This window comes from Corvus cornix, chromosome 11 (genome assembly GCF_000738735.6).
Source record: "Corvus cornix cornix isolate S_Up_H32 chromosome 11, ASM73873v5, whole genome shotgun sequence".
NCBI lineage: Eukaryota > Metazoa > Chordata > Aves > Passeriformes > Corvidae > Corvus > Corvus cornix.
This window is the reverse complement of record NC_046341.1, coordinates 16,155,648-16,182,191: the sequence shown is the minus strand read 5'-3', so window position 1 is coordinate 16,182,191 and position 26,544 is coordinate 16,155,648. Positions and strand designations below refer to the sequence as shown.

Sequence of the window (26,544 nt, the reverse complement as noted above, 5' to 3'; positions counted from 1 at the left end):
GGCCTTGCCATCACCTGGTCACACAGGTGAACCAACAGCAGGTTGGTTGTACTTGATGCTGTGTGTGACCAGGAGATATCTGTTGTCATGTGAGATCTCTGGAAACGATGCTCACCTGCGCTCCAAGCTTGCAAGGATCTGTGCAGCCTGTGAGCCTGGGCAGGAGATTTATTCTCAGGTATGTAGGTGTATTCTGAGGGTTGTAAGTCCTGGATTTTACAGAGAGAAAAGAGGGAAACTTCAAGTTACTGTAATAAAAGATGCACACAAGTAATTCAAGGCAGGACCAACAAAAAATTTCTTGCTTTAATGGAAGAATTGGTGCATCTTGACAAATTCAAAGTTAGAGGGAACAGAAATAAAGGGAGTTTTTGTAAATGGGAGAATGGTCTGGAACATTCAGAGAACCCTGATGGAACTTCAGAGAGTGCTGTTCAACAGTCAGGAAAAGGAAGCAAATGATATGTGAAGTTTATTAGATTCTAGATCTCAGCAAACTTGTGAAGCAGAAGACCTGGGGATCTTGTACTGTAAAGCCACCATGGTCAGGATTTCTGGAGATGGGCTGAAGTCAGAAGGATTCTGACTATACAAATATCCAGGGCACTAATTTAGATTCCCACTTATTTGCAGAGTGGGTAATAGGATTAGAGAGTCTCAAGTATTTGTCTACAATTACTATAGGGCAGTGAACTATAAAAATCAACATGCTTTTATTTTTTTAACAAAAAATGGTATAAAGTCTCTATTTTTTTCTAAAAAAACCTTGTGCCGTCTCCCAGTTTCCTCTCTACGTGCTGATTAGAATAATGTAGGTTGAATTCTGCATTTGAAATCATGAATGAGGTTCATCTTTAGTCTGTTAGAACCATATGTGTGTTTAAATTACTTATCTGTTGAACTTCTGATGCAGAAGTGAAAGACCTTGAGAAATATAATACTGTTCCTGGTATGGTTTTAGAGGGAAATCCTATTTGATGTAGAAAACAGAACTCACTAAAATGATCTCACAAAATGGTTTGATCAAAATCTGATCAAATACTAATTGTAGATTCCTTGTAGTATCCTACTAGTTAGGAAACTCTTGGAAAAAAATCCTTTTATCTTGAAGCTATGTAAATATTTGTGACAAAATCATGGGTTCTTCCCATCCCATTCCATTCTTCATTGCCATTTGCTCTGTACACATCCACAGAACTCACAAATTTTCTATTTTAAGACCAAAAAAGAACCCCCACAAAAGCACTGAAGATAACATCCCGTATAGGAGCATGCTTTTGTACAGACATTTCAATGGGAGGGATAAATGGAGAGAATATATTAATTTGTGAAGCTGATGATTTGTATCTCCTTAATTGCTTGCAGGATGAAATAGAGAAGGTCACTCCGTGTTAGTAATAGTAGAGCACTTGGATTTTTCATTCTGAGTCTTTCTACTCAGCCTTCCATAGGCTTCCTACTTGATCCTGGACTGCTAATTCCCCCAGAAAGCAACCAGTTTCTCTAAAAGGCTTACAGGAAGGTACAATTTAATGTTTATGAACTTTTTCACAGTCTTGGGTGGGACATATAAGGGAAACACACAGTTTTATAAGAAATGTAAACATTATTCAGTCTCATGAAATTTGAGTAATGTCACTAATATGGAGTATATTTTATTATTTTGCTTTTCTTTAATCTCAGAATGATTCCTAATCTTAAATGATTAATGTACTACATAAACATAGCCAATTCCCATTTCGTATTGTTTGACTTTATTCTTGAAAGCACTGATCTGTTTTGAAGAGGAATTCCATAATCTAGTAACTTGTGCTACAATATCCCTGATTTTTGTAGTCATGGTGAAATTTAGTTTTACTGGGTTTTTAATCCAAAAATCCAAACAGGCAAGTAAATGTTGGATTATATTTCTTTCTGGTTTTCACCAGAAACATTCTTTAGTTAAGCTACATTTCAACAAGAATTTTTTTACCTTCACAAATCGGGAGGTATTAGGGAACCGATTAATTGTGATCAAAGATGCGACTTTAGGTCAGTGACAGCATTCAAGTACAAGCTGAGCGCAAAACTGGCATTTTAGAATAGGTAGCTGTCTACAAATCAACAATAAAATGTTTTCAGGGGACACCGGAGTGCTGGGAGAGCCTGTTTGACATGTGACAGACGGCAGGACATCACCTGTGCACTGATGCCCGCGGCGAGTGGACGAAGAACTTGTCTGCTGGGGAAGGTGGCGCGCTGGAGGAGGAAAAAAGAGTGGTAGATTGTTACATCAGCGAGATAATTTGGGCAGGTCGCCCAGCGGGGGCATCCTAAAGCAGGCGCACGGGACGGCTCACTCCGCGTGAACTCGGGCCGGGGGAAGACGGGAGGGGGCGGGAGCGGCCCCGCGTGCCCCGGCCCCTCCCCGCCCGCCCACTGCGGAGAGCGGCGGGCAGGGCCGGGCCGGGCCGCGCTGGGCAGCGCTGCGCACCCGCCAGATACCGCTGCCGCTCGCAGCCGGCATGGGCCCCCGCGGAGCGTGGCGCGGAGCCCGGCGCGCCGCCGGCTGCCTGCTGCTGTGCTGGGCTCTGGCCGCCGCCCGCGCCGCCCCGCGCAGGACACCCTCGTTCGACGGGCACGTCGCGGAGAACCGCCCGGCGGGCACGCGGGTGCGCGGGCTCAGCATCCCCCTGACGCGGCTGGGGCCCGAGCCCTGGTGCGCCAAGGTGCAGGGGCGCCGCTGGCACCTGCAGCTGCTGGGCGAGGGACACTCGCACTTCCAGGTGTCGCTGGACGCGCGCACGGCCCGCGTGTGGCTGCGCACCCGCCGCCCGCTGGACCGCGAGGCGCGGGCGCTGTACTCGCTCCGCCTGGGGCTGTGCTGCAAGCGCTGCGCGCCCCAGGGCGCCGCGCCCGTGGAGCTGGCCGCGCTCACCGTGCGCGTCCTGGACGACAACGACAACGCGCCGCGCTTCGTGGGCCCCGGCTCCGCGCAGCTCCGCGTGGAAGAGACGCTGGCACTGAAGTCCCAGGTGTGGCAGGCGCGGGCCGAGGACGCGGACGCGGGCGCCAACGCGGAGTTGCGCTACTTCGCCCTCCCGCGCAGCGCGCACTTCTTCGTGGTGCCGCGCAGCGGGCGCGTGGTGCTGGTGAGCTCCCTGCTCCACCTGCGCGCTCCCATCCCGCTGCGCCTCTACGCGCGGGACCGCGGCCGGCCCGCGCTGCTCAGCGAGCCCCTGGAGCTGGAGGTGCTGCCGCAGCCCAAGCGCCTCCCGCCGCCGCCGCCCCGCCGCCGCCGGGCCGCGCTGCCGCCCGCCGCGCCCCTGGCGCTGGCCCTGCCCGAGGACGCCCGCCCGGGCAGCCGGCTGGCCACCCTGGCCCCCGCGCGCTTCGCCTCCGCGTGGTTCGAGCTGCTGTCGCCGCCCGTCGAGGAGTCGCCGGTGCGCGTGGAGCGAGAGAGCGGCGAGGTGACGCTGCGCGCGGCCCTGGACAGGGAGGCGGTGGCCGCCTGGGAGCTCGTCGTCCGCGTCCAGGAGCGCAGAGGTGGGTGTTAGACAAAGTCTGAGACGAAGTAGTGGTCTTGTCCCATCAGGGAGTCGGAGAACAGTTTGTCCCCAAGTGACAACAAGCATCTAACTGTGGTTTAGCATCAGGTGTCATACACAGTTATGTTGTGGAATGTAGTTTGGGTCTTCTAAATCTGGAAATCATTAATATTAAAACACTGGAGGCGACAAGAAGTATTACGTAGCTTATGGAAAGTGTACTGTACAACTGTGTGAAAATGCTTGGAGCAGTAAGGTGTCAGTAGAATTTAAGTGTCTCATCGGTCAGAATTCTTAGTTGTTAGTGAGTGGTTGAGGCACAGTATGTTAGATACAGCACGCTTCTTACACACAGGTGTTTGTTATTAAAATGTTCCCATAGCTCTCCTCCTGTAAGTGCCTAACTTGAGGCATGCAGCTGAAGCCATTGAGTTTTGAGTCACTATTAAAGTTGAGCGCGTTTAACCCACAAGCCTGATGTGCGTTTTGCAGGACTGGAGCCTTTATGTTTAGGTAGCTGTTATTTTATAAAAGCACCTCACGAGTTCAATGTGCGCCATTAAAATGGCATATCTGTGACATAAATTGTAATTTTTCACAAGCTCTTACTCAAGTTAAATGGAATAGCTAACTTCATTTACTGATTACACATACTGCTTTTAAAAATTATCTTTTCCTTTTTAATTGTCATCGTGGTTAGTATTTTTTTACCTATGAAAATACGGATTAGTTTAAGCATATTTTAATTTATGAGTGGTGGATATCTCTGCATATTCACCATGTTTCTTTTTTAATTTCATGTTACTTCTGATTGTAACAATGTTCCAAAGTTTGCCCAGAATGAGTATTCTGGAGAAAATCTTGTCAGAAGAACGAAATTGGTTGGCCTGATTTCATCTTGAATAGGTTTAGGAAGGGTTTGGCATTATGTGACTTCTAGTGGTTGTGAAAACGATTAACTTCTCAGCAGTGCAGCTGCTCAGAGTGATTTCCCTTAGCCACAGAGCAGCGCAGGCGGGAGAGATGAAAAGCTTCCCACGCGATTCCTTTCCCTTATCGCGTCTGTTTTCTGACTGAGGGGCAGCCCATAGGAGTGAGAGGCAGTTTATTCCTCGGTGTCTGTGAAATCCCTGAGGATGCCTGCAGGGTTCTAATTAGTGCTGACAGTTTCAGTGACATGGATACTTCTCCCTGTGAAGCAGGCTACATCAGCAGCTCCTTTCGCTCGGGTCCTGAGGAGCAGCTCTCAGATCCTTCTCTCGTTCTCGCTGGGGTTTTGTCGTGCCTGTCGCTGTCGCGTGTTGGTGTCAGTCACTTGCGCTGGCTTTGTGCTGTGTTCCATCTTGAGCTTTGGCTGCACACCGAGAGCTTGATAGACCAATTTCCAAAACACAGCACTTTCTGTGTCCCATACCTGCTCCTCAGTCTTGAGCAAGGCTGCCTGCCAAGGGGAATGTCATTACTCCGAGGCAGTGACAAAATCCATCGGGTCAATCCGAGTGTGCTGCTGGGATGTTCACCCACTCTGTCATGTAGCTTAAGTTCCAGCCGTTTGTTGGTGTCACAGTTCCCTCTGTCAGGATCAAGAAGATGTTGTTAGAAAAGTGGTAGCTAACCTTGCCCCTGGTTACTGCTGGTCTCACCTTTGTGATGGCTTTTTTCTCTTATCTAGTCTGAATATAAAATTCTGAGATTGCCTGGAACAGAGCTTGTCATTCTGTCATGCCCGAGATTTCACTTCCAAGGCAATGCTTGCTAATGCAATTCAAAAAAATCTGAAACAACTTTTAATTTAATTCCAGGGATTTTTTTTTTTCCCTGTCATGTAGTTTCACTAAGTAGTTTGGAGTGTTTTCCACTAGCCTGATAAGTTATCGCTGGTAGTATGTAGTAGTAAGAGAATAAATCTCTAAGAAATATGTAGGACTAAGTTCTGACTCTGAGATTAGGTAGACAGCAATTAATTGTGGACAGTCCAGATGCCATACTTTAGATAGTGGTGATTTGAAGTTTCTTGGTTTAAAGGAGACTAAATTCAAAATACATCTTATTAATACTATTATTTTCATCAGTTAAAGCTTAATAATGACTTGATACTTTCAAAACTCAAGTTGCAGAATGCTTATACATTCATTTTATAGGAGTTAAAATGCATTTAACATAATACTTTGAAACAGATTTAAAAGTTGTCTCTCTCCTTACAATCCAAACTGCAGTAATCTGAGAAAAGATAACCAAAGGGAAGGGGTAGGAGAAAGATGCCTAGCATAACTACGTGTTTTACTTAGTCTGAAATAGATGCAGAATATTGCAAAAGCTCCAGGAGAAAACAGCATTTACAGAAGTGAACTTTCAGGGTGAATTTAAGTGTGGAGATGGCTACACTGAATTTTGTTGTGAATAAAAGTGCAAGTTCATGTTCTTTCTCCAGTTTATTTACTTTCCTTTTAACATTTGTGGTCGCTTATTTTGCATTACGCTTAACCATAAGCATTCCAGTAGCTGTGGTTTTCTAGTATTAGAGCTTATGAGATCAGATATCCATTTATGTTCAAGTGGTATAAAGTTGTATTAATTTCTTCAGTTTTTTTTCCACTTTGTCCTATTCTTGCTGCCTGGTAACTGAGAACTGAAAATGAACCAATAATTAATTCTGTCATTACTCTCTTCTCAACCCAGGCACTGATGTCAAGGATAAGACAAGATGTTTAAATACTTCAGTATATAAAGTCTGCCCTCTTTTCCTTTATCTTTTCAATGTAGTTTCTTGTGATTCATTTGTAATGTGCACTTCATTACCTACAGTAGCAAAGAGTGCTTAAAAGCATTGTGCCACAAGTGGTCCTAATGCATGTTTAGGAACAAGTGTTGATTTTTTTTTTTTTTTGACTGATGGAGAATTCTCAAAAAAGTAGCAAGAGGATTGGTATATGGTAATAAGACAACATTGAGCAGTTTCTTCCTAGTTTGTGACAGCTCCCATTCTTCAGTTCATAAGATGGACTGTGTTGGAGGTTCAGTCCTGTTCTTGAATTAACTTTTCTTTAGAGCAGTCCAAGTGGCATGTAACAGGCTGTGTGTTTGTTTATTTTTTGCCCTTCAGCCAAAATAGAATTTTAAATACTTTTCTGTTCATCTTGATTCTGTCCTGGGTAATCAGCACAGCAGTGTGTCCAGGGCTGGTGTTCCAGATGCAACCAGACCTTTAGCATCTCAATATCCAGATATCTTCCACATGTACATGACAAGGAAGGGTTTTCTCTCTCTGAGTTATTGAAGGTATGAGTTAAGTGAGCTCACTCCACTTGGCTTGGTAAGTAACTACCAACGTAACTCACTCCTCACTACCTGGAGTATTTCTTAGTAGACCGTAGGCTTTGTGCTGATACATGTTTTCCTGTGTCAGGGGTAGCTTTGAGGGGCTTTTTCTGTATGAACAACTCTTCAGCATGCAGATTAGAGGTTTTTTGGCAAAGCTGCAGTCTAGCTCTAAGATTTTTGGTAGTGATTTGCACAAATTACCACTATAATTATTGTCATTACCAGTGCATTACGTGCTGTGGTTACTTTGTGACTGGACATATTTTGGTTATAAATGTCATGGTTTTTTTTTTTATGTAGATGCCAAAAATAATCCTTTTAAAATCCTTTGAAATAACAATTTTGTCTGTTTTACTGCTATAGTAAAATTATCTGCAATCTGCAGAGGAAATAGTATGTTATTAGGTCTGTTTATTCACAGTGTATCTCTGTGGTTATTTAATACTTTGTAGACTTTGTTTTATCATAGTTTTTGTTTTCTGGAGGCAGTAATTAGTCACTAGAAAGTAGCAACAGAAAAATCTGGACTTGTAGTGCTAAGTGCTTTTTTAATGGAATGGGTTCTCCTGTGCCTGTGGAGAAGTTTCAGAGCCTGGACAAGAGAGGAGATAGCGCCTTAATTGGCATCTCAACTTCAGATGAGCTCTTATCCAGCCTAGATTTGAACACTGCTAGGCTGGGATCACCCACAACCTCCCTGAGCAACCTGTTCCAGTTTCTCACCACCCTCCCAGTAAAAGATTTCTTCCTAACATCTAGCCTAAGTTTCCCCTCTTTCAATTTGTACCCATTACTCCTTTTCTTGTCCCTGCAATTCCTGACAAAGGGTGTCCTTCTGGCTTCCCTGCAGGCTCCTTCAGGTACTGGAAGGTGCTGTGAGGTTCTGCCTTGACACTGGACAGAAAAATCAATCTCGAGAGCCAAAACCCCTTGAAATTAAAGTATGGCCTGGTAATCTTTACATTTTTCTTAATTAGCAAACATTTTATGCAAAAGAAAAAAAAACAAGACACAAACTTTACAACCCCAAACCAAAGGGAAACACTAGGAAAACCTCATGCATTAGTTTGAGCCATGAAATGCTAAATAGAATTCCAGAATTTCAGGGCTTAACATGTTTTTTGGCACATGGTTCTTGAGGAGGAGATTCCTCTAGTGACCCCCTTGATCACTCAGCCCTGAGTTACAGTCTTCAGTTAACCTTGCCTGGAAGGACTGATGGTTATGCTCACGTTTTTTTGTGGCATTTCAGGATTTTATGCCATTCAATTTATTGGGACACAATTTATTCTTCGCAAAAGCATAATGCTATTTTTAAGTTTTTACTCAGTGGGCAGAAGGTAAAATTTCTTAGACTGTCATACACATTAATACTTCAACGTGGGGTGGCATTTAATTTGAGAAGGAGCCATTATTATTCCATTAGTGCTTGGGGGAAGTGCATTAAAGATCCCACCTCTCTAATCCTGCTGTCTCAAGCTCCCTTGACCTTATTTGATCCATGGGCATTAGTTTAGTAATCTCCTGCCGTTCATTTTTTATCAGTGGATTCACTGAGGGTGATGTTTGACATGCCTTCCAACAGTTAACAGCAGTCACTTGTATTTTTAATATAGTTGTCCTGTTTAAATCAACACAGAGAGTGGAGATACCAATTTTAGTAATATTTTCACCTTGAAGGATTTCATGCTTGGAAGTCAAGGATCATCTGTTTTAATTTCATCTGAGGCCTTAGTCCCTTACTAGCTGTATTGATTCTGGGGGGATCATCCCTAAGAATTAAGTAGCTTCTGGGTGATGTTTTGCCTTTTACATTTCTTATTACCTCTTCCATGAATTACAGCTGTTAACAGTTACACTTCAAGCTGAGCTTAAGTTGAAATCATCATCTATTATCCAGCAGATGGGTTTCATTAAACTGCAGTGGGTTTCATGCAATTAAGTAAAAAAAAAAAAGTATGTTCTGTGTGCATTCAGAATAGCTATGGGTGTTTACAGGCTTGGAATGTTACTGATTTGTGGTAGAAAGGATTGTCCGAGGAAGCTGTGGAGCACCAGTTTGATCAGTCTGAATGTTTTCAAATTATCTGCTTTCTATTCCAAGCAGTCAGATTAAAGTGAGACTGCTGTGACTTGAACACCAAAGCTGTTTAGATCTTCTGGCTGTTTATCATCTCAAACATTCGGTTTCTGCAAAAGAAACAAACTTTTTTTTTTTTCATTTTTTTCCTCAATATCTAACTAAATTTCAGCACAAATGTGACAGTTTGATAGAACTAATAAATTATGGAACATACAGGCCAGGTTGGATGGGCCTCTAGTGGAAGGTGTCCCCGCCCATGGTAGGAATGAGATGAGCTCTAAGGTCCCTTCCAGCCCAAATCATTCTATGATTCCATAATGATCCAAGGAAGAACAGCAGGCTCTCTTGGTTAGGCTACTGATTGTGGTGGCATTTTTACATTTTTTTTTTCTTTTTTTTTCTACCTCCTTGCACTGGAAAGACTACAGAGAAACAAGCTAGATTTTCCCCAAGAAATTCTAAGGGAAATTTCAAGAGAACTTCCCATCTTGCAGTGGCACAGTAGCTGCTCCTGCTTTAGCCAAGTGCTCTTCTTATGATAATGCTTCTTGGCAATCAATAGTAATTAATTAAGACACACTTTTTGTTATTTAAGGAGTCTGTTGTGATTATTAATTTGCAGTCATTATTTCACATCTGGGCATGCTTGGTTTCTCTGACTGCCACACTCTGATTGATGCCACCCTGGGAAGTCCCTGATAACATGGTTATCACCTTGATGTCTTTTAAATGGTTATTTATGCTAACATCCTTTCTGCCATGATCATTGAGCTCCTCTGATGCTTTCTTTACTTTTGTTTTCTGGTTTGCTTTAACTTCTATTTTAAAAGCCATATGATGGTAAGGAGCAGAGATGTGCCAGACTGGCATTCTTCTATCTGCAATAAAGATGAGGCATATTAGGAGGGAATGTGGGCTGTCCCCAGCTTGAGCCCATCAAAGTTATCTCTTTAGAAGGTTTATGTTTTATGAATGAGCTAACTACTGTACTTAAAAGTAGCCCATCATATACCTCAGGAATTTTCAGAAATGACAGTAGAGAAATGTTTGTGCATAATTGTCCTATTTTTTGGAAGGATATACAGTAGGACTGGGTACAATAACCAGTAGCTTTTATCTCATGTTATGGTATGAAAAAGTGATTTCTCCTGATTGCAGCTAGAGGCTTAGGGCATTAAGATTTTTTTCTGAAAATGTATCTTCCCAAACCCTATGTCAGTAGGTATTTTACATGAAGACATATTATAGAATGAGGTTTTAAAATAGCACAGTATGATATTTGCAAGGAGTCTTCAAAACTTCAATATCCTCTCAAGCAACTCCAAAATATTTAACTTGCAGTAACCCAAACAAAAAAACCCTGAGTTTTCAAAAAACATTTGTCTGTTTTATGTAAGAGTCTTAGAAGTGGGAGCAACTTAAAAAAACCTCCAAAACCATAAAGAAAAATACCAGCTTGCATACTTAATTTGCTGATGGATGTAGGGCAGTTTGTAATAGCAATAGTAACCTCAAGGCTTGCAAGACTTTTAACACTCTCATAATCTCCTTTTAAAAATAAATTGTAATGACCTGAAAATGCCAGGAGCAACCCAGCTTCTCAGCCATTATTGTTTAATCATGATAATATAATACCTCGTCCCTCAGTACATTCAAGGAATGTATAATGTTTGTCCACAATTGTAGAGACATGTTCAGTCAACTACATATTCTCTATTGTCATATTTTTAAAATCAGAATGTCTGGCATTGTCAGTTTTATCAATTACACTGATGCAGAGAAGCCTACATTTTTAATGAATGTAAGGATTTTATTTTCAAGTCCTGTCTTTTAGAATTATCCATTGGATTTTTGAGAGAAAAGACAGTCATATAATCCTAATGCAATCAGAAGTCTGAGAGTACATTGGATTTCACAGATTGACAGCATCTTTTATAATTTGACATGGTAAAAAGAGATGGGTTTAGAGGCAACTCTGACCTACAGTATTTGAAATTGCAAACAGACTGTTTCAGCAGGCATGATTTTCAAGTCTTGGTTTAACCAGAAGAGCCTTCAAAAGTTGCTGTTAACTGAATAATTAAGTATTAAAGCCCTTGCCTTCTTCCTGCCACCCTTTATTGGTAGGTGGGGGAATATTTTTTTTCTAGTTGCTGTATGAAATGACAGGATTTATCAGTCTGCAATATCTCTCTGCAATCCAATTAATCTTTATAACCAGCTGCAGTAGCAGGTTGGAGGAACTGGTTCGTGTTACTTTATGTTAAAACCCCTTCTCAGAAAATTAATGGCGAACATCACAGAAGAGTTTACTGGATTCAGTAAAGCCATAAAGAACCTAAAGCAGAAGAGAACCATTATCTCATCAAGCTATTTGACTGCTTTTTGTAATATTCAGTATGTTCTTCAATTTTGAGAAGTCTTTAACTTGAACTATCCCAAGAGGTTCATGATTTTGAGAAGGCTTTCTGTTCCTAAGTTCCTCTATATGTCTTAAATTTGATGTGAGAAGTGTAACCCAGTCTTCATAGGATATGAGTATTAAGGCTTTTTCCTATTTTGTTTGGTTGTTGTTATTGCTGTTTAGATGTTTTAGAAACTCTTTCTCTATTTTTTTAATGACTCTTTACCATTTATTTCCATTTTTGCTATGATTAAACTTCCCAGCAAGTTATCTAATTCTTTTTTGTTTTTTTGTTTTTTTCACAAAGGATGAAAATTGTGAGTGATGACATATATATTTCCTGTGAGCAGAAACTTGGGCCAGCTAGTGTACTACCTTACCTAATGTGGCTGGATTTCAGAGCAAGGCAGCATAATAAATCCTTCTGTTTATCAGTTTTCGACCACAGATAGGCATGAAAAATAAGCAATTATAGATAGATACCTATGATGAGGTTTCAGCAGTGGATTATGAAGATCACTTTTGGTGATAGGGAAAGAATTTCAGTGCAGCAGCTTTTGTCAGTAATTTTAAGTTAAAAAGAAGTAATTCCAACTGGAGGGAATATCGGAGAGAAAAAAAGCAGACTTCAGGATGAGCTACCCTAAGAAGGATTTTTGATGATACATGAATTGACTCTAATAGGGAATTAAGCATCTAAAGTAGGAAAAACCTCTGGACTAGAGTTTATAATTTTAGTTTTAGTTTTCTGTATAAATTGAAAAGAGAGCTGTAGAGAGGGCTTAGATTTGATACTGCGAAGGGCAAATAAGTGGTGTTTACAAATACATGGGAAAAGCAATCTGCTTAGTGAACCTGTTTTTACATTAATTTTCATACTGAAGAAAAATAAGAGGAAAGATACTTTCTGGTTAAATAAAAAGATGGTTTTACCCTTTTGAATATGAAGTATTAGTTTCTATATGACTTTTAAAAATACTGATTTTTGGCATAAGATGCTCCAGTGTTATGTTACTGTCATGTTTATGATCAGCAAGGGCCATTTTGTGTTTTATCTCCTCTTGCTCAGTATCTATGAGAAAGCAATTTAAATTTTTCTTTTCTCTGAAGCTAGGGAAGAAAATCTGTCAAATGCAAAATCTGTGTGTGTGCCAACAATCTAATTAGCAGAACCATTCTTTGAGAAGGATTTCTTTTGAATGGATGACATTGTGTAAGGTACCTATGATATGCCTGGCTTGAAAGTCAAACATCTAGCATTTAATATTGAGGCAGTTTTAATTGGTGTCATATTTACACAACAGTTTGAAAATTTTTTTTGGGAAAATGAAGCCCAGGTCGGACTCCTGACTTAGGATCTCAGTAGTGGTTGACTTGCACTGTTGAATATAGTCTCCACTGGTTGTCAGGGCCTGGTATTGGGAACAGATAATTTCAGTAGAACCTCTCTGTGTGTTTGTAGGACTTAACCCAAATCCACAGAGGATTATCAGTTTTAAGCTGTTTCTGCTAAGATTTGAGTGGAATTGTAACATATTAGTTCTCCCATAATGTAGCAATATTACTGCACATATACTACTAATAAAAACTATCCTTAATCATAATATATGAATGCAGATGCATGATAATGTATTGTTACTATTCATATAGTGATATATATATAACTAATACAGCTGTAAGGTACACATGGGGGATGTTTTGATGGACAGAGGCATTGAGACACCTGAACTATAGAGAGGTGAATATTTCTAAGATTTCTTCCATCCACTGTCTTGAAGCACAAATAATTTTCGTTAGTAAGGGAGAAGATTAATTTTATGCACCTTATTAAAAATGAGTTGAAATTCTGGCTTAAGGTCTGTTCTTTAAGGAAGCAGCTGTGCCAGTTACAAAACACAAGAGACTGCCTTTAGTAATGTGTGTGTCATGGTAATTACAATAAAGCAAAAACTTTACAATACTTGCTGTGCTAATTAGAATGTGGCGTTATGCTTGAAAAAATTATGTTCGCAAACATGTACTTTGTAATCCTTAATGCATTGTCCTGCTAGACGTCCACATATTACATAGACATTATTGTTGCTGTCAGTCTCTTCATCACATTTGTTGTCCTCTGGCAAGTCCTTGTCCTGTCATGCTTCGGTGGACACCCTGATGTTTTTTCCACAAGTTGTCAGGTCACATTTGTAGGTCTCTGCAGAGAAGTACAGTCCTGTTCGGTGTTTCTGCTGTAGTTTTTCCTTTGATATATGGTATGCAGTCAAGGGAAAACTTACTTGCAGTCATTTTCCTCCAGACTGCCTTTATCTGGGAAATCATGATGATTTATTCAGCATTTTTTCTTATGAATCAGGTTGTCTGGGGTTGATGGAAGAAGATAATATACCAATAAGATCTGTAGGGTCATATGCAGTGGGAAATAGATGCTGGTCACTTAAAGCCATTACCTTCATTGCAGTTCCTACTGACTGTCCTAACAAAATTCTTAGGATTATTCACGTTTCAGAGGTAACCAACATATGGCTGAAAGCTTTGGTCTTGCCAAGATGTCAGAATTGCACTAAGGTCTCCTAACTGTTAAAATACAAGTACCTGGAGGAATGTGCCCAGGTCCTTTGAGTTCTTGAGCAATAAGGTTTGTTAGAGCATGTGAGGATCAAACTTGGTCCTTTTGCACTTTTGCAGAGTTTTCTTACAACTGTTTCTCAGTTACAAATATGTTCTAAGTACCAGCATATTAATTTTCAGTGAATTGGCATTGGTTAAGTGACAAAAGTGGGATTTGTAACCAGATTTATTACTACTTCAATAAAAATTAATTATTTTTCAATTGGGACTTACTTTTTGATAGATGAATACACACGTGTTAGGAACTCTAGCAGGACTTGAACCAGAGGGAGTTCAGGGGTTGATTAGGAGAGTGGTTTCCAGACTCCAGAGAGACAAACATCAGTAACTGTTCTACTCCCAGCAGGGTTACCGAGGTAGCATTCAAATCCTGAATAGGTCTTGCTATTATAGGGGCAGATTTTCAAAGGTTCTTAACTCAGCTTCTAATTTAGTGCTGCTACTTTAAGCCCACAGTGTGCCTGGGCAGACTAGGCTAACAGTGGGTATTTACAAACTTGGGGCAGCTTCCACCAGAGCTCTTCTTTTGAGAAGAGACAGGCAATCGTGACATTAACTTTCCCTTTTGCAGCTATTTTGTTTGGACACCTTTTAATTAAAATCTTAGGAGTATTCAGGCAGTCACTGATTGCGTTTGGCACTTCTCATTTAGAGCTCCCCCTGGTGTGTGCTGCTGTGGTGTATTTTAACCTTGGATCAATGTCCAGCATGTTCCCTCCTCTGCATTTTCTTAAAGTATCTTGGACCGGCTGGCCTGGGACTTTTGAAACACACATTGACACGAGACATGTCTGTGTGAAACACATCTGATACTATTTAGTATAGTAATGAGAAGTAATACACATGCTGCTGCTTTTGACATATTTGGGTTTTTCTAAAGTTTTTTTCAGCTTCTTTTGGCTTTTTTTTCCCCTTGTTCTATACAGAGGAGAAAGCAAAGCAGCTGCTTTTCGTAGTCTGAGTGCTGAAGGGAATTATACCTGGGTGACTACAAGGGAAGTGCTACAGCAGAGTGGGCTACTGTGCTCTCACCTCGGTGTGTTTTATAGCAAGGCAGTTTGAGTTTGTCTTTGGAAACTGGCTTCACATGCACTGTTTTAATAAACATCTATCTAGAGAAGCTGACTTGAGCATCCTTACACCGGGCCTCCCAATGCTTCTGTCTGCAGAGGTGCAATAATACATAGCCCACAGGTTGTCTCACAGTCAAGAAAATTGTTTAAGACTTGGATGTACATGGTAACTGGGAATTTTGCCCTGAGAAGTGTCAGAACACGTGTTGCATGTATCCACGTTCTGCAGTGGTGCAAGGCATGTTTAATGGGCAAGCCCAATAGAGGTTCTTTTTCAGGAAACTGATACTTCTGTAATTTACTATTGTATAAATTAGGGGTTTTGCTGCAGGCATTGTTTTTTCATATGTGCTACTGTAAACTGATACTATATTCCCTGGAACATGAGATTCTGTGTATAGGGTGTAATTACAAAGAAATTAATTTGGATTTAACAAGTTACTGTCAATAGACTTTTTGTTGCTCTTTAGAGAAACAAACAAAAAAAAAGCCATGTACTCACAGATTTAAAATAAAGATGAATTAATACAGTTTTACAAGGTGAACTAAGAGAGCCTCAGTGATTATCCTGGGTGACTGCTGATTTTTCTAGTAAGAGAATTTTCTGGGTAAAAATAGAATGTACTTAAAGGTTGTGATGGATTAAGTCTCAGGAATGTAAACTAAGAAACTTTTATTTGACTTTGCCAGTCACAACACCAAGGAGTTTTCTCTACAATAGTCTACAAGCTGGTTGTTCAGAGATTGCAGGTTCTGATATGCTGTACTAAACATGCTACGTGCCAGCAGACAGGAACTACTGAGTATGGAAAACTGAAGCTGCAAGAGGGGGTGCCTCGGTGGGAGTGAAGGGATGACTTCAGTAAATGCACACCTCACACAAAGGAGCAGATTTTAGTTGGAATGTCGATGTTTTTTGGAGGGGGATGTCACTCTGCAGTAGAGAGGGAGAAGAAGTACAGCAGTTCAGCCTAAGTGAACTTCCAGGGAGAATAGGTCTCCTTAGCAGCATAACCCTGTCTACAACCTTAGATATTTTGGCAGCACTTCCTACTTAAAGATATACTTAAATACTAAGTTGTTTGTATTGCTAATTAGTTTTAAATTAAAACTGGTAATTTTAGATGTTCCTTTTTGTATGTTGTTTCAATTCCTGTAGAGCTGTTTTGAAAATAAATGCATGTCTGTATGTTTTTATGTATGTATAAATAATAAATCAACACTTAAATCAAGTATTAACACCATCAACTTTAAAAATTCTGACTTTGCATCCATTATTAAACTTGTGGATAAGTCATGTTGTAAGTGTAGATGGCTGTTTTTTCCGGGGCCACATTCCAGGCTGGAGCAAAGTGCAGTGTCAGTTGGGCTGCCTTTGGAGCCACAGTGGGCGAATGCCTCACTTTTCTGGAGCCAGAGGCATTAAAGATGGCCTGCAGGAGCACTCAGCTTGGCTTCTGTAGCAGAATATTTACAAGGTCAGTGCCACTCTGCTGGAAGCCAAACTGGCCAAAGGCCCAAGTTATATTCATACTCTGCTCCCTGATGTTACTGATAATTATCAATTAAACCACCTCCCCCCTCACTCCATCACTGTCTCATGTGTCTTTTCTGCCACCTTTTCAGCAATACTTGCCTGATGTTTATTGCTTATTAGGAGCTCTGCTCATGGGTTAATTTAATACTGGTGAAAGTATAATAAATACTTTTTTTCTCAATTTTTAAGGATCTTATGCTGTTGATTTTTGGAAAATTTGATAGTTCCATTTTGTGGTGGTTTGTTCTTCTGGATTTTGACTGTATGTATTTAATAGTATTTAAACTTAAATAGGAGTGAAAACTATATTAGGATTTCAGTGAAATTTATAGAAGGGCAAATCACTGGTTAGGGTAGATTGGTTAGAATTTTTTGGCAACATGTATTTAATTTGCAAAACTCAGAGTTGCTGTAAATTTGTGTAAACAAAATATTTGATGCTTTTTTTTTCTTCAGAAAAAAAGAAAAAACTTTTGAGAAAACAGGTATTTAAAGTTTGAAAATTTAATAACTTGTGATTTTTCTTAAGAAGAGATTTTAGAAAAACATTATATAGGTGGCCCCAGTCTTGCAGTTCAGCAGTTCAGCTGGTTAATTCTTCCCCACATTGTGTCTGGATGCTGGTCATTCCAGAACAGCTTTAAACTCCAGGTTTTTCTGGATTATGTCCCAACAGTATTGCAGTAAGTGCACACTCAGGTTGTGATAGGTTTCTGTTACTCTGAGTGCCATGAAGTAGCTGTCTAATTATTTCTTCCTTTTCCTGAGACCTTTAGGGAAGGATTGGTACTTGGTGCACGTGTCGCTTACTGTGACAGACGTGAATGACAACGTCCCTGAGTGGGCCATGGAGCCATTCCCCTTCCTGGCTGTGGTTTCCCCTGAGGCTGCAGGAGGTACTGAAGTGTACAAGCTGCTTGCTGTGGATGCAGATGAAGGGATCCATGGAACTGTAGAATATTTTCTCTTGGAAGGTAAATTTTAACCCTCCCATTCCTGTGTAATATGCTTCACTATTGTGACTTTTTTATCCTCAGCATTATTTTCCCTTCCTCCTGCAAAAGGTTCATAAACCTTCAGCTCTGTGTGTGAGAAAAATCAACTTTTATTGATGGTTATGGACAGATTTCTTTGCAAAGTTGAGTTCCTGCCTATATATATCCCCGGGGGATGATGGGGATTGGAGCGGTCAGTATTCCCCAAGGCTTTGGCAAGGGAGTGGCAGTGGTGACTGTGTTTATGAGACAGCATGTGGAGGAGTAGTTCATGGGGTGGAGAGGAGGGTTCATGTTCCTATCCCTTCTGATTCATTTGTAACAAAATTTAAAGGTCTGAGTTGTGCAGAGCTAGTACAAACTCAGTGCTAATTTTTTTGTGTCTCCTTTTAAGAAACTTTAGTAATAGTTTGGAACTGTCTGGGCAGATGGGGAGCAACAATACCTCTCCAGCAGAGTATTTTCTGGTAAGGGATACTTAGGGTCAGGCAACAGAAGTATCAGAGGCTAAAAGGAAGATGGAGAGAGATTATTTACAAGAGCATGGAGTGACAGGACAAGGGGGGGATGGCTTCACACTGACAGAGGGCAGGATTAGATGAGATATTGGCAACAAATTCCTCCCTCTGAGGGTGGTGAGGCCCTGGCACAGGTTGCCCACAGAAGCTGCCCCATCCCTGAAGGTGTTCAAGGCCAGGTTGGACAGGGCTTGGAGCAAGCTGGTCTCATAGCAGGTGTCCCCCCCTGCCCGTGGCAGGGGGTGGAATGAGGTGAGCTTTAAGGTCCCTTTGAACCCAAACCATTTTATAATTCAATGATAAAGAAGAGTGATAACTGTCTAGAGAAGTGAAATGGAATTTTTAAATGCAGTGATGAATGATGAATGTAATGACTGATTTCCAAGTTCTAAACAAACTTTTGAACTTTAGTGTGCGTGCTGATCCTAAGGCAAAGCCAACTTGGTAATTGACACTGTATTCTCTCCTAATTTTAATCAAGTAAAAATGTTCTTGATGATGACAGTTTTTGGACGTGTTCCTTTTAGGTGGTGAAGACAGATTTGAAGTTGAGAAGGACACTGGATGGATTAAAACAACAGGTTTGCCATTGGTGAGGGACAAGGAATATTTGCTGACTGTAATAGCAGCAGATAAACTTGGAAGCAGAGGGTCTCCAGCCTCTGTTTCTGTAATTGCTGGATTTCGACCACCACAGTTCACCAACATGTCGTACTTTGTGTATGTTCCTGAGAGCTCCCCACAAGGAGAACCGTAAGTAACAGCTCAAAATAATGCAGTGAGGTTGTGTTCCTGGTTTTGACTTCTGTTTGATCTCCCCAAAGCCTTGGTATTGTTTGTGAATCATAACTAGGTACTGTGAGAAGCAATTTAGGTCTCTTAATAGAAGTGATCCAGACCAGTTTGATGATGTGTTTTTTAGTCACGCTTTTACAGGGAAAAGTGGTATTGAATAATTGTGCTTTCTTACTTTTTGAAATTATATGAAAACAATTAGTAGATGCTGATTGTGTCTTAATTTTCAAACCAAATGCAGAATACAAATTAGTACTGTTATGTCATGAAGAGAGATATCATGTGTGAAAGAATACATTATGTGTCAAATTTGGAGAAGTGCCTTCTCCACCACGTGAAAATTGGAACAACCAAGATTCTTTTTCCTGTCTTCATCACAATGACAAACTGAGCTAAAATGAAGATGCCACAGAACTTTTCATTTTATTTCTCCATCCTTTGTCTAGCCATGTCAATTGAAATATCACAGAAAGTGTTAGTAACATAAGTCCACCTGAATACTCAGTCCCTTCTTTTCCAAGCTGTTTTGTTCTTAAATATTTTGTCTTCCACTTGAATTGAGAATACTTTTGTCCAGTCAATGTGTTCCTTCTGTGGCAATTAAACTGTTACTCATATTGTATTATCTGTGGTGTTACTGTTCAGTCTGCAACATTGTTTTGCAGTGTCTAAATAACCAAGCACTGTTAAGATTTAAAAAAAAAATTAATCGTAGATAACAAGGTTTTTCTTTAAAACTGCAATGAAATTAAATTGCACAGGCATAAAAGAAATGGAATAACTGCAAAATACTATAGCATCTAGCAGGTACCTGCTGTCTCAGGTTCAATAATGTTTAGAATTAAAAATAAAATTATTCATAACTTTTTTATCACTCTTAGGAATAGGTTTGTACACCTCAGATGATAGTAGGTTAGTCAGTGGGTGAAATGACTTGGTGATATCCAAAAGGAATGAAGTATTTTGTGTGGTTATTACATCTGAAGAGGTTTGAATATACACAGTGAAAGCGTGCATGTTGTTTCTGTAATGTGTTGGCCAGAAATAGACATGAAAAATCATTTAGAGTCCTAAAGCTCTCATATTTAAATTGTGCCAATTACCCAAGTATGCAGGAGAACAGAGTTGTTGTCATGCACCAGATTTCTGGGTTTATGATTTCCCAATTAGAGCCTGATTTAAGGCTGCTGCTGAGCAGAGGAGCATTACCAAATCTTTCTCTTCCTTTGGTCTGCCTGTAACACCAATAAACTACAGCTGTATTGGCAGGCTGAGCCGAGGGGATACAAAGACAAAAGAGGCAGAAAAAGTTTTCTGTTGGATTGTTAAATATGCTCCCAGCATGGCCTTGAGATCTTCAGCGCTGACAGGAGAGGAGAGGTGGCTTGAACATGCAGCCAGGGCAGGGAGTTAGAAGGAGGGCAGAATAATTCCTGTTGGCAGGAATGCAGTCGTGCACTGGCTGAAACTGCCTGTGAGACCTCATCATAGGAAAATACAGGAGAAAACTAAAGTGAGATAATGACCTACAGCAGTGCTGGCCATTGGTTCAGTGGTGCACCAAAAGGAAAGTGAGAGGACAGCAGCATAGGAATACAAGGGGGGAAAAAGGAGTTTGCACAAAATGAGTTTGTGTTTTTTGACTGTACTTGTCACAGGATCACACATGTTGGTGTGTTATCCTGGGAGATGGAATTCTTTTTCTTAGGAAACCTGCCTGTTAAGGCAAGAGAACTTGAGAAATTAGTTTTCAGGATTAAATCCTTTAAAAATATTTAGATTTTTTCTTTTACTTCTTACTGTGGGTGTTTCCACTTGAAACCTTAAACACATTGGACTTCAGTGGAAAAAAGATAGTGCCAGATGAGCTAAAAATATATGTCCAGTGTAAGCTGTAACATACACTGCTGTTAGGGCCTGGCTTTTATCCTTTTGCAGTTATCTGTTGGAACTTTAGGATGGTATGACTGCAGCAAACTTACTGTGCTGTTATTAAAACAAATCTTTTTCATCTTGCTTTATCTTTTAGTTTCCTGCCTGAAAACCATCGCTACCATAGAAGGAAGTTGAACCAGGCAAATTCAGCTGCAGCAAAAATTAAATCCTCTGTTCCTGCATTTTTAATCCTTACTGTGTTCTGCTTCCAAGAATCCTGTCTTTATCTGTTTAACCCCAAGGTGGTAGAACTACTGTGTAACAAAATGCTTGAATTTGGTGTTTAGATACAGCTGTCACTGACTTCATTGAGGATACCTCTGAGCAGACCTACAGGGTTGCACCATCATTTCTGATATGCATCGCTTTTGTCACATTTTTCAGAATGTTGTATTATGTCCTTGAGCCCTCTCTTTTTCTTGTTTTTTAATGCAGCTTTCTTACAGTCACTGCTGTGTCATATCAAAAGAAATCCCTGAGCTACAGTTTGCTCACTAATCCTGGGGGTCTGTTCAGTATTGATCGGGCAACAGGAGAGCTCAGTTTAACTCGGAGTGTGGATTATGAAAGTGACCCCCACCAGTACCTTCTTTTGGTCAGAGCAGAGGAGAACGGGGAGCAGTTCAGCAGTGCTGCTGAGGTAGGTGTTCCCCTCCAGCAGCCTGTGTGCATTTCCATTTTCCCTCATCCTTTTCAATTCTGTACAGATTCACCAGGAGCTCTCATTTCCACATGCTGGCTATTCTGCTGCCTATTTTAAAAGTCTTTCTGTCTGTGGGGAGATGTTGAGGACTGGTTTAGATACTCTTAGATTTCACTCTTGCAGGTGCTCTAAAGACTGTTTCTGAGGGATCGATATGCCATCCCATCACATATCCCAAGCCTTATCTGGTAACACATGGAAATGGATGTGGCCAAGTCAGACATCAGGTTTTGTCTTACTCTACCTTCATCAAGTATGATGTACATTTGAGATTATTCCACTCTAAAATAAAGGCAGGACGAAGAACTATTTGTTTCATATCAAGAACGCAAAGTGAACTTGTGAAACAAGAAAGTAATAAAAATTCACTGATATTAAAAGCTGATGGTTCATGGTATTTTAGAAAGCTGTTTGACAGCAAAAATATTTCTTAATATAGTTATTACAGTTATTTGAATTCAGAGCTTCACTGAGCTAGGAAAAGCATGCCATATGAGTTTGTTCCTGCTGCAGGAAATAAGATAGAGAATGGGAGACAGAATTAAGGATCAAGTGTGAGGACACAGAGAGGCAGGGTAGCAGTACGCCAATGTAACAAACACTGGCTGTAGCACACCAGAGCCTGATCGTTTCTGTTGACCCTTTTGTGTACTACAAGATGAAGAATGGTAAAATATGACTCAAAAGAGGATTATGAGATGATTTTACAAATATGTTTAGCCTAGAGGTAGTTTAACTTGTACCTGCTTTGCACTGATACAACCTCAATAGCTGACAGAGCAGCTCTAGTTCATGCGTATCTGCTCTGTAAGACTCATGGAAACACCTCTGCCTGTTGCTCTGTAATGCAGAATGCCTCAACCAAGTGTATCAAGTGCAGCAGGATGAGCCACCAGAAAGGCTCATTTACACACTCCTTACTGTTGGGAGTGTAAACTGTGCAACTGTGGACTTGTATTTGACACAGGAATAAGAAAGCATTTGGGAAGACGTTGGAGGCAAAATTGTATCTCTTACTTGCTTTACCAGAATCTCAGAATCTCCAGAGTTGGAAGGGACCCCCAAGGTTTGAATCCAAATCCTGGCCCTGCACAGGCACCCCAGCAATCCCACCCTGTGCCTGAGAGCATTGTCCAAACACTCCTTGAGCTCTGTCAGGCTTGGGGCTGTGACCACTTCCCTGGGGATCAGTTCCACTTATATCTGATTTGTGCTGCTGTAATTGAATTCAGAACCCGGTCTTGGAGATTTATACTGCTAAAATGTAATATGCTTGGCAGTAGAGTTTTTAGTGTTACAAATCACAGAAGTGTTGTAAGATAAGATAATGGAAAACGGGTGCTTGGCAAGCAGATGGTCCATTTTCCTTTAAATTAGTAATAAGGAATAATCAATGGAGATGAAGGGTGAGTGGAAAACATTGCTGCAGGGTCAGGGACTTGGCAATTCCTGGTATCTTGGAATGTAATATTTCAATGGCACTCAGCAGAAAAAGAGCAATCTAAGAAGAATGTCTTATCCTATAGCTGCTGAAGATTTCAAGGATGTTTTTGGGAAATTTTTCCACGTGGTATTTCCAGAGCAATGAAGGTGTTCGCTTAAATCACTTTGCTGTTTAACATCCCCTTTCTCCATTAAGGTTTTGGTTGTAATCACAGATGTGAATGATTGTGCTCCCGAATTTCATCAGTCGATTTACAACAAAGTCGGTGTTCCTGAAACAGTTCCTATGACAACTGCACTTCTCCAAGGTTAGTGCTCCTGAAACCATTTATTACATTCACTGTATTTTTCTCCCTTACACTACTTAGAATTCAGTTCAGAAAGGAAAATTACCTGTCCCAGTGTGGGTAGTTGCAGCTTTCTGAAGGCAAATGGCACCTTGTAGAATCATGCTGTTTATTTACTACTGCCACAGCCCAAACAATTTTGGGGGACAGGAAGGCAAAGGAAACAGATTTTCTTTGTGGGATTTTGAAGTAACAGAACTTTGTTGTGGTTGGTATTACAGCAGCAGGCTCATAGTAGCAGTCTTGCTACATTTCTTGAAGGAATAGAGTGATCCTGGATCAGAAGTTATGGACACCTCAGCTCACCTTCTCTGCCTGTCTCTGAGAGTCCTGTGTGGGCTTGCTGTAGGAATTTTGCTCTCTTGCATTAAAAGCCTCTTGTAGAGTTTAACTGTTCTATGTGAGGTTTCGTTTGGATCCTTGACAGGAATACTTTGCTTCTTCCCAATGGAAACAAGAACTTGTGCTTCAAGTGGTAGTGCTCTGTAAAATATAGTTGTAAAACAAATTTGTGTCAACTAAGCAGTTGTACAAGGGCCTTGTATTAGTCTTTAACCCTTACATAAACTTTCTCTAAATCTTGAGGGGGAAAAGGAAATTAAACTGCAGGAAAATTGCTTTTCCCTAGTAAATAGGATTTTATAGCCTACTATTCTGCTTAGTGGTTTATGCTGTACTAATTGTACTTTGTCAGTTACTGTTCTGGTAACTGTGCTTTTAGCATAGATTTTTGTAGGTTATTAATAGGATTTGACAAACACATAATGTGCATCAGTTGAATAATATATGTAAATATTCCATCTTTAATTGCACAGTGTGTGATCTCAGTGATTTTAAGTCAGCAGTGTAGGTCGGGTGGACATGAGAATACTTCTCTATGTGGGAATATATTCTTGATCGTACAGGACTCTTTAAATCCAGGAAAGTTGAGATCAAGTGTTTAAATTCTCCCAGGGAGTTCACTTTTGTTTTTTTTAAATGACTTATTTTTGAGTAAGGGTTAGTTCACTAAAAAGCACAGGGGACAGCATAGTTTTCTGGCTGGTTTCAAGCACCAAATCCTGCTACAGTAGTAGTAAATGTACTTATCATTCCAATTCACTAACTTTGATGTGCACAATGTCTTTCTCTTCTCATAGTGACAGCCACTGACTGTGATTCAAAGGAGAATGCCCAGTTGCTGTATTACACACTGAGCCAAGACTTCAGCATTACTTCTCATGGCACTATTTTTCCAGCAACACGGTTGGACTATGAGCGACCTAACCACCTTTATGAGTTCATCATTATGGCTGTAGATCAAGGGGAAGAGCCCAAGACTGGGACAGCAACTGTTAGGATCCATATCTCAAATGTGAATGATGAAGCACCCGAGTTTTCTCAGACAATGTAAATACATATTCTTTGGACTCTGTTATCTTTTACTGTTGCTTTTTGTATTTTGGTTGAAAGGCTGATCACAGGATGGTAACTGGTTTGGTTCAATCAAAGCTGAGAGCTGGACTGACGAACGTGGGGGTGATATTTTGACTCTGAGGCTCTCAGTAAAAAAAAAAGGTAGTATATAGGCAATCTCTTTTGACAGATTTTGCACTTTTATTTTTTCCCCTATGTACTGAAAGATATGGTGCAGTAATTTCAGATTATACAGTTCAGGAGCACCCCTCCACCACCAAAGGAAATCAGGCAGAAAAAACAGGCAACAGAGTTGTTGCCATTAGCCTTCGTCCAGAGACATGGGGGAATTTTGCCTTTTAATTAGGCAGTTCAAACTTAGAGTCAGCAGTCTGCATCCCTGGTTTATAGTTGTCAAAGAAAAATGCTTAGATAACACAATCCTAAATGGCAACTGAATTACAAAATCCACAAGATAAATGCCAATAGGTGGAGTTCACTTAATTTCACTTAGTCCCATGCCCTACAAACTGTATGTATATATTTTTTTTCTTCTAAAGCTCCTGTAAGCACTTTTCTTCCATAGTTGGGACTCAGAAGCATCTGAAGCAATGCCAGAAGTACTGTAAACTTGCACTGATGTTAGAGACTTAATAATGGAATTTGTAGTCAGCCTTTGCACCAGCCTTCTACTCTTAAAAGTAGAAGTTGCTCAGAACAAAACCGAGGCAAAGATTTCAGTGATGCTAGCCTTGGGGTTTAGCTGAACAAAACAGCAAAGCTCTGACAGTTCTTGTTTTATGTGAGGATAACCTCTGGCTTCAAAATCTTGTGTCTTCCTTTCTTTTCTAAACATTGCTTAGGAGATATGGCTTGGAAAACGTGATCTTTTGTAATTTATTGGGTCTCTTTATATTTTCAAATACTAAACCAGGATAGGTTTCTCACTCTTCCACCAATGCCTATTTTTCATTTATTTATTTGTTTTACTATTCAGAGACACTGAATATTATCTGCATCTGTTCCTAATATTTTAATCAGAAGCGAGTGATGTTATTAAAGATGCTGTAAACATATCTAACCAACTGGAAGCAGAAAATGTAGTTTAAAAAAATCCCTGACAGCTCTTGTACTTAAAGTTTACTGAAGCATATGATTAAAATTAATATTATTTTCAATTACCAAACCTCCACAAGAAGCTTTTCTGTTCTCTGTGCAAGAGCAGGGAAGCTACTGTTGTGTGTATGTGTCGATAGGCACTGGAATTGAATTCATCTCCTGGAATGCAAATTATCTCAAGTTTTTGGTTAATTAGGCTTTCATTTTGCTTTGTCTTTCCTGTTATGAAAAGAATCTTGAACCCAGAGGTAAATTTCAGACAGAACTTAGCTGAAATTTTCCATGAGATAGAATCATTGTGAACACATGTAAATTGGGGCCTGTTGAGAGACTGTTTGCAGTTAATGTTCTGCTCTGTGGCAGTCTAATACAAATCTAGGTGATGATGTTGTCCTTCCAGCCCTTTGTTTAAACAGATTTGCAGTTGAGTATAAACTCATGATTCCTTGCCATGAGCTTTCTTTCATCACAGTTATTCTTTATCTCAGTTATGAAATGCTTAAGGCAATCACTCTGTTTCATGTTGTCAGTTTTTACTTTCTCTTTTTTAAGAGATCTCTTCTGAACTCCTCTCTCCCTGTATTTCATGTAAAAAATTATCAGTATTACTGTTCAATTGCTTTTCAAATGCAGAGTTAAGACAGTGTCTTGAGGGCTGTGACTGAGCTAAACCAAAATAATTTACTTCTCTTACTTCATTGCATATAAAACTGGGGGGAGA

General features: G+C 40.4%; 1 protein-coding gene across 1 annotated transcript in view; it reads left to right on the top strand.

Annotated features, from left to right (window-relative positions):
- Nucleotides 1-2,504: 2,504 nt before the first annotated feature.
- Nucleotides 2,505-26,544, top strand: part of LOC104687422 (neural-cadherin-like) — a 61,347-nt gene continuing 37,307 nt past the window's right edge. Inside the window, exons 1-6 of the mRNA XM_039558065.1 lie at nucleotides 2,505-3,525; nucleotides 17,350-17,547; nucleotides 18,614-18,839; nucleotides 21,252-21,456; nucleotides 23,159-23,270; nucleotides 24,449-24,698. Coding sequence (XP_039413999.1) covers nucleotides 2,505-3,525; nucleotides 17,350-17,547; nucleotides 18,614-18,839; nucleotides 21,252-21,456; nucleotides 23,159-23,270; nucleotides 24,449-24,698 — 2,012 coding nt within the window. The remainder of the gene's footprint in view (nucleotides 3,526-17,349; nucleotides 17,548-18,613; nucleotides 18,840-21,251; nucleotides 21,457-23,158; nucleotides 23,271-24,448; nucleotides 24,699-26,544) is intronic.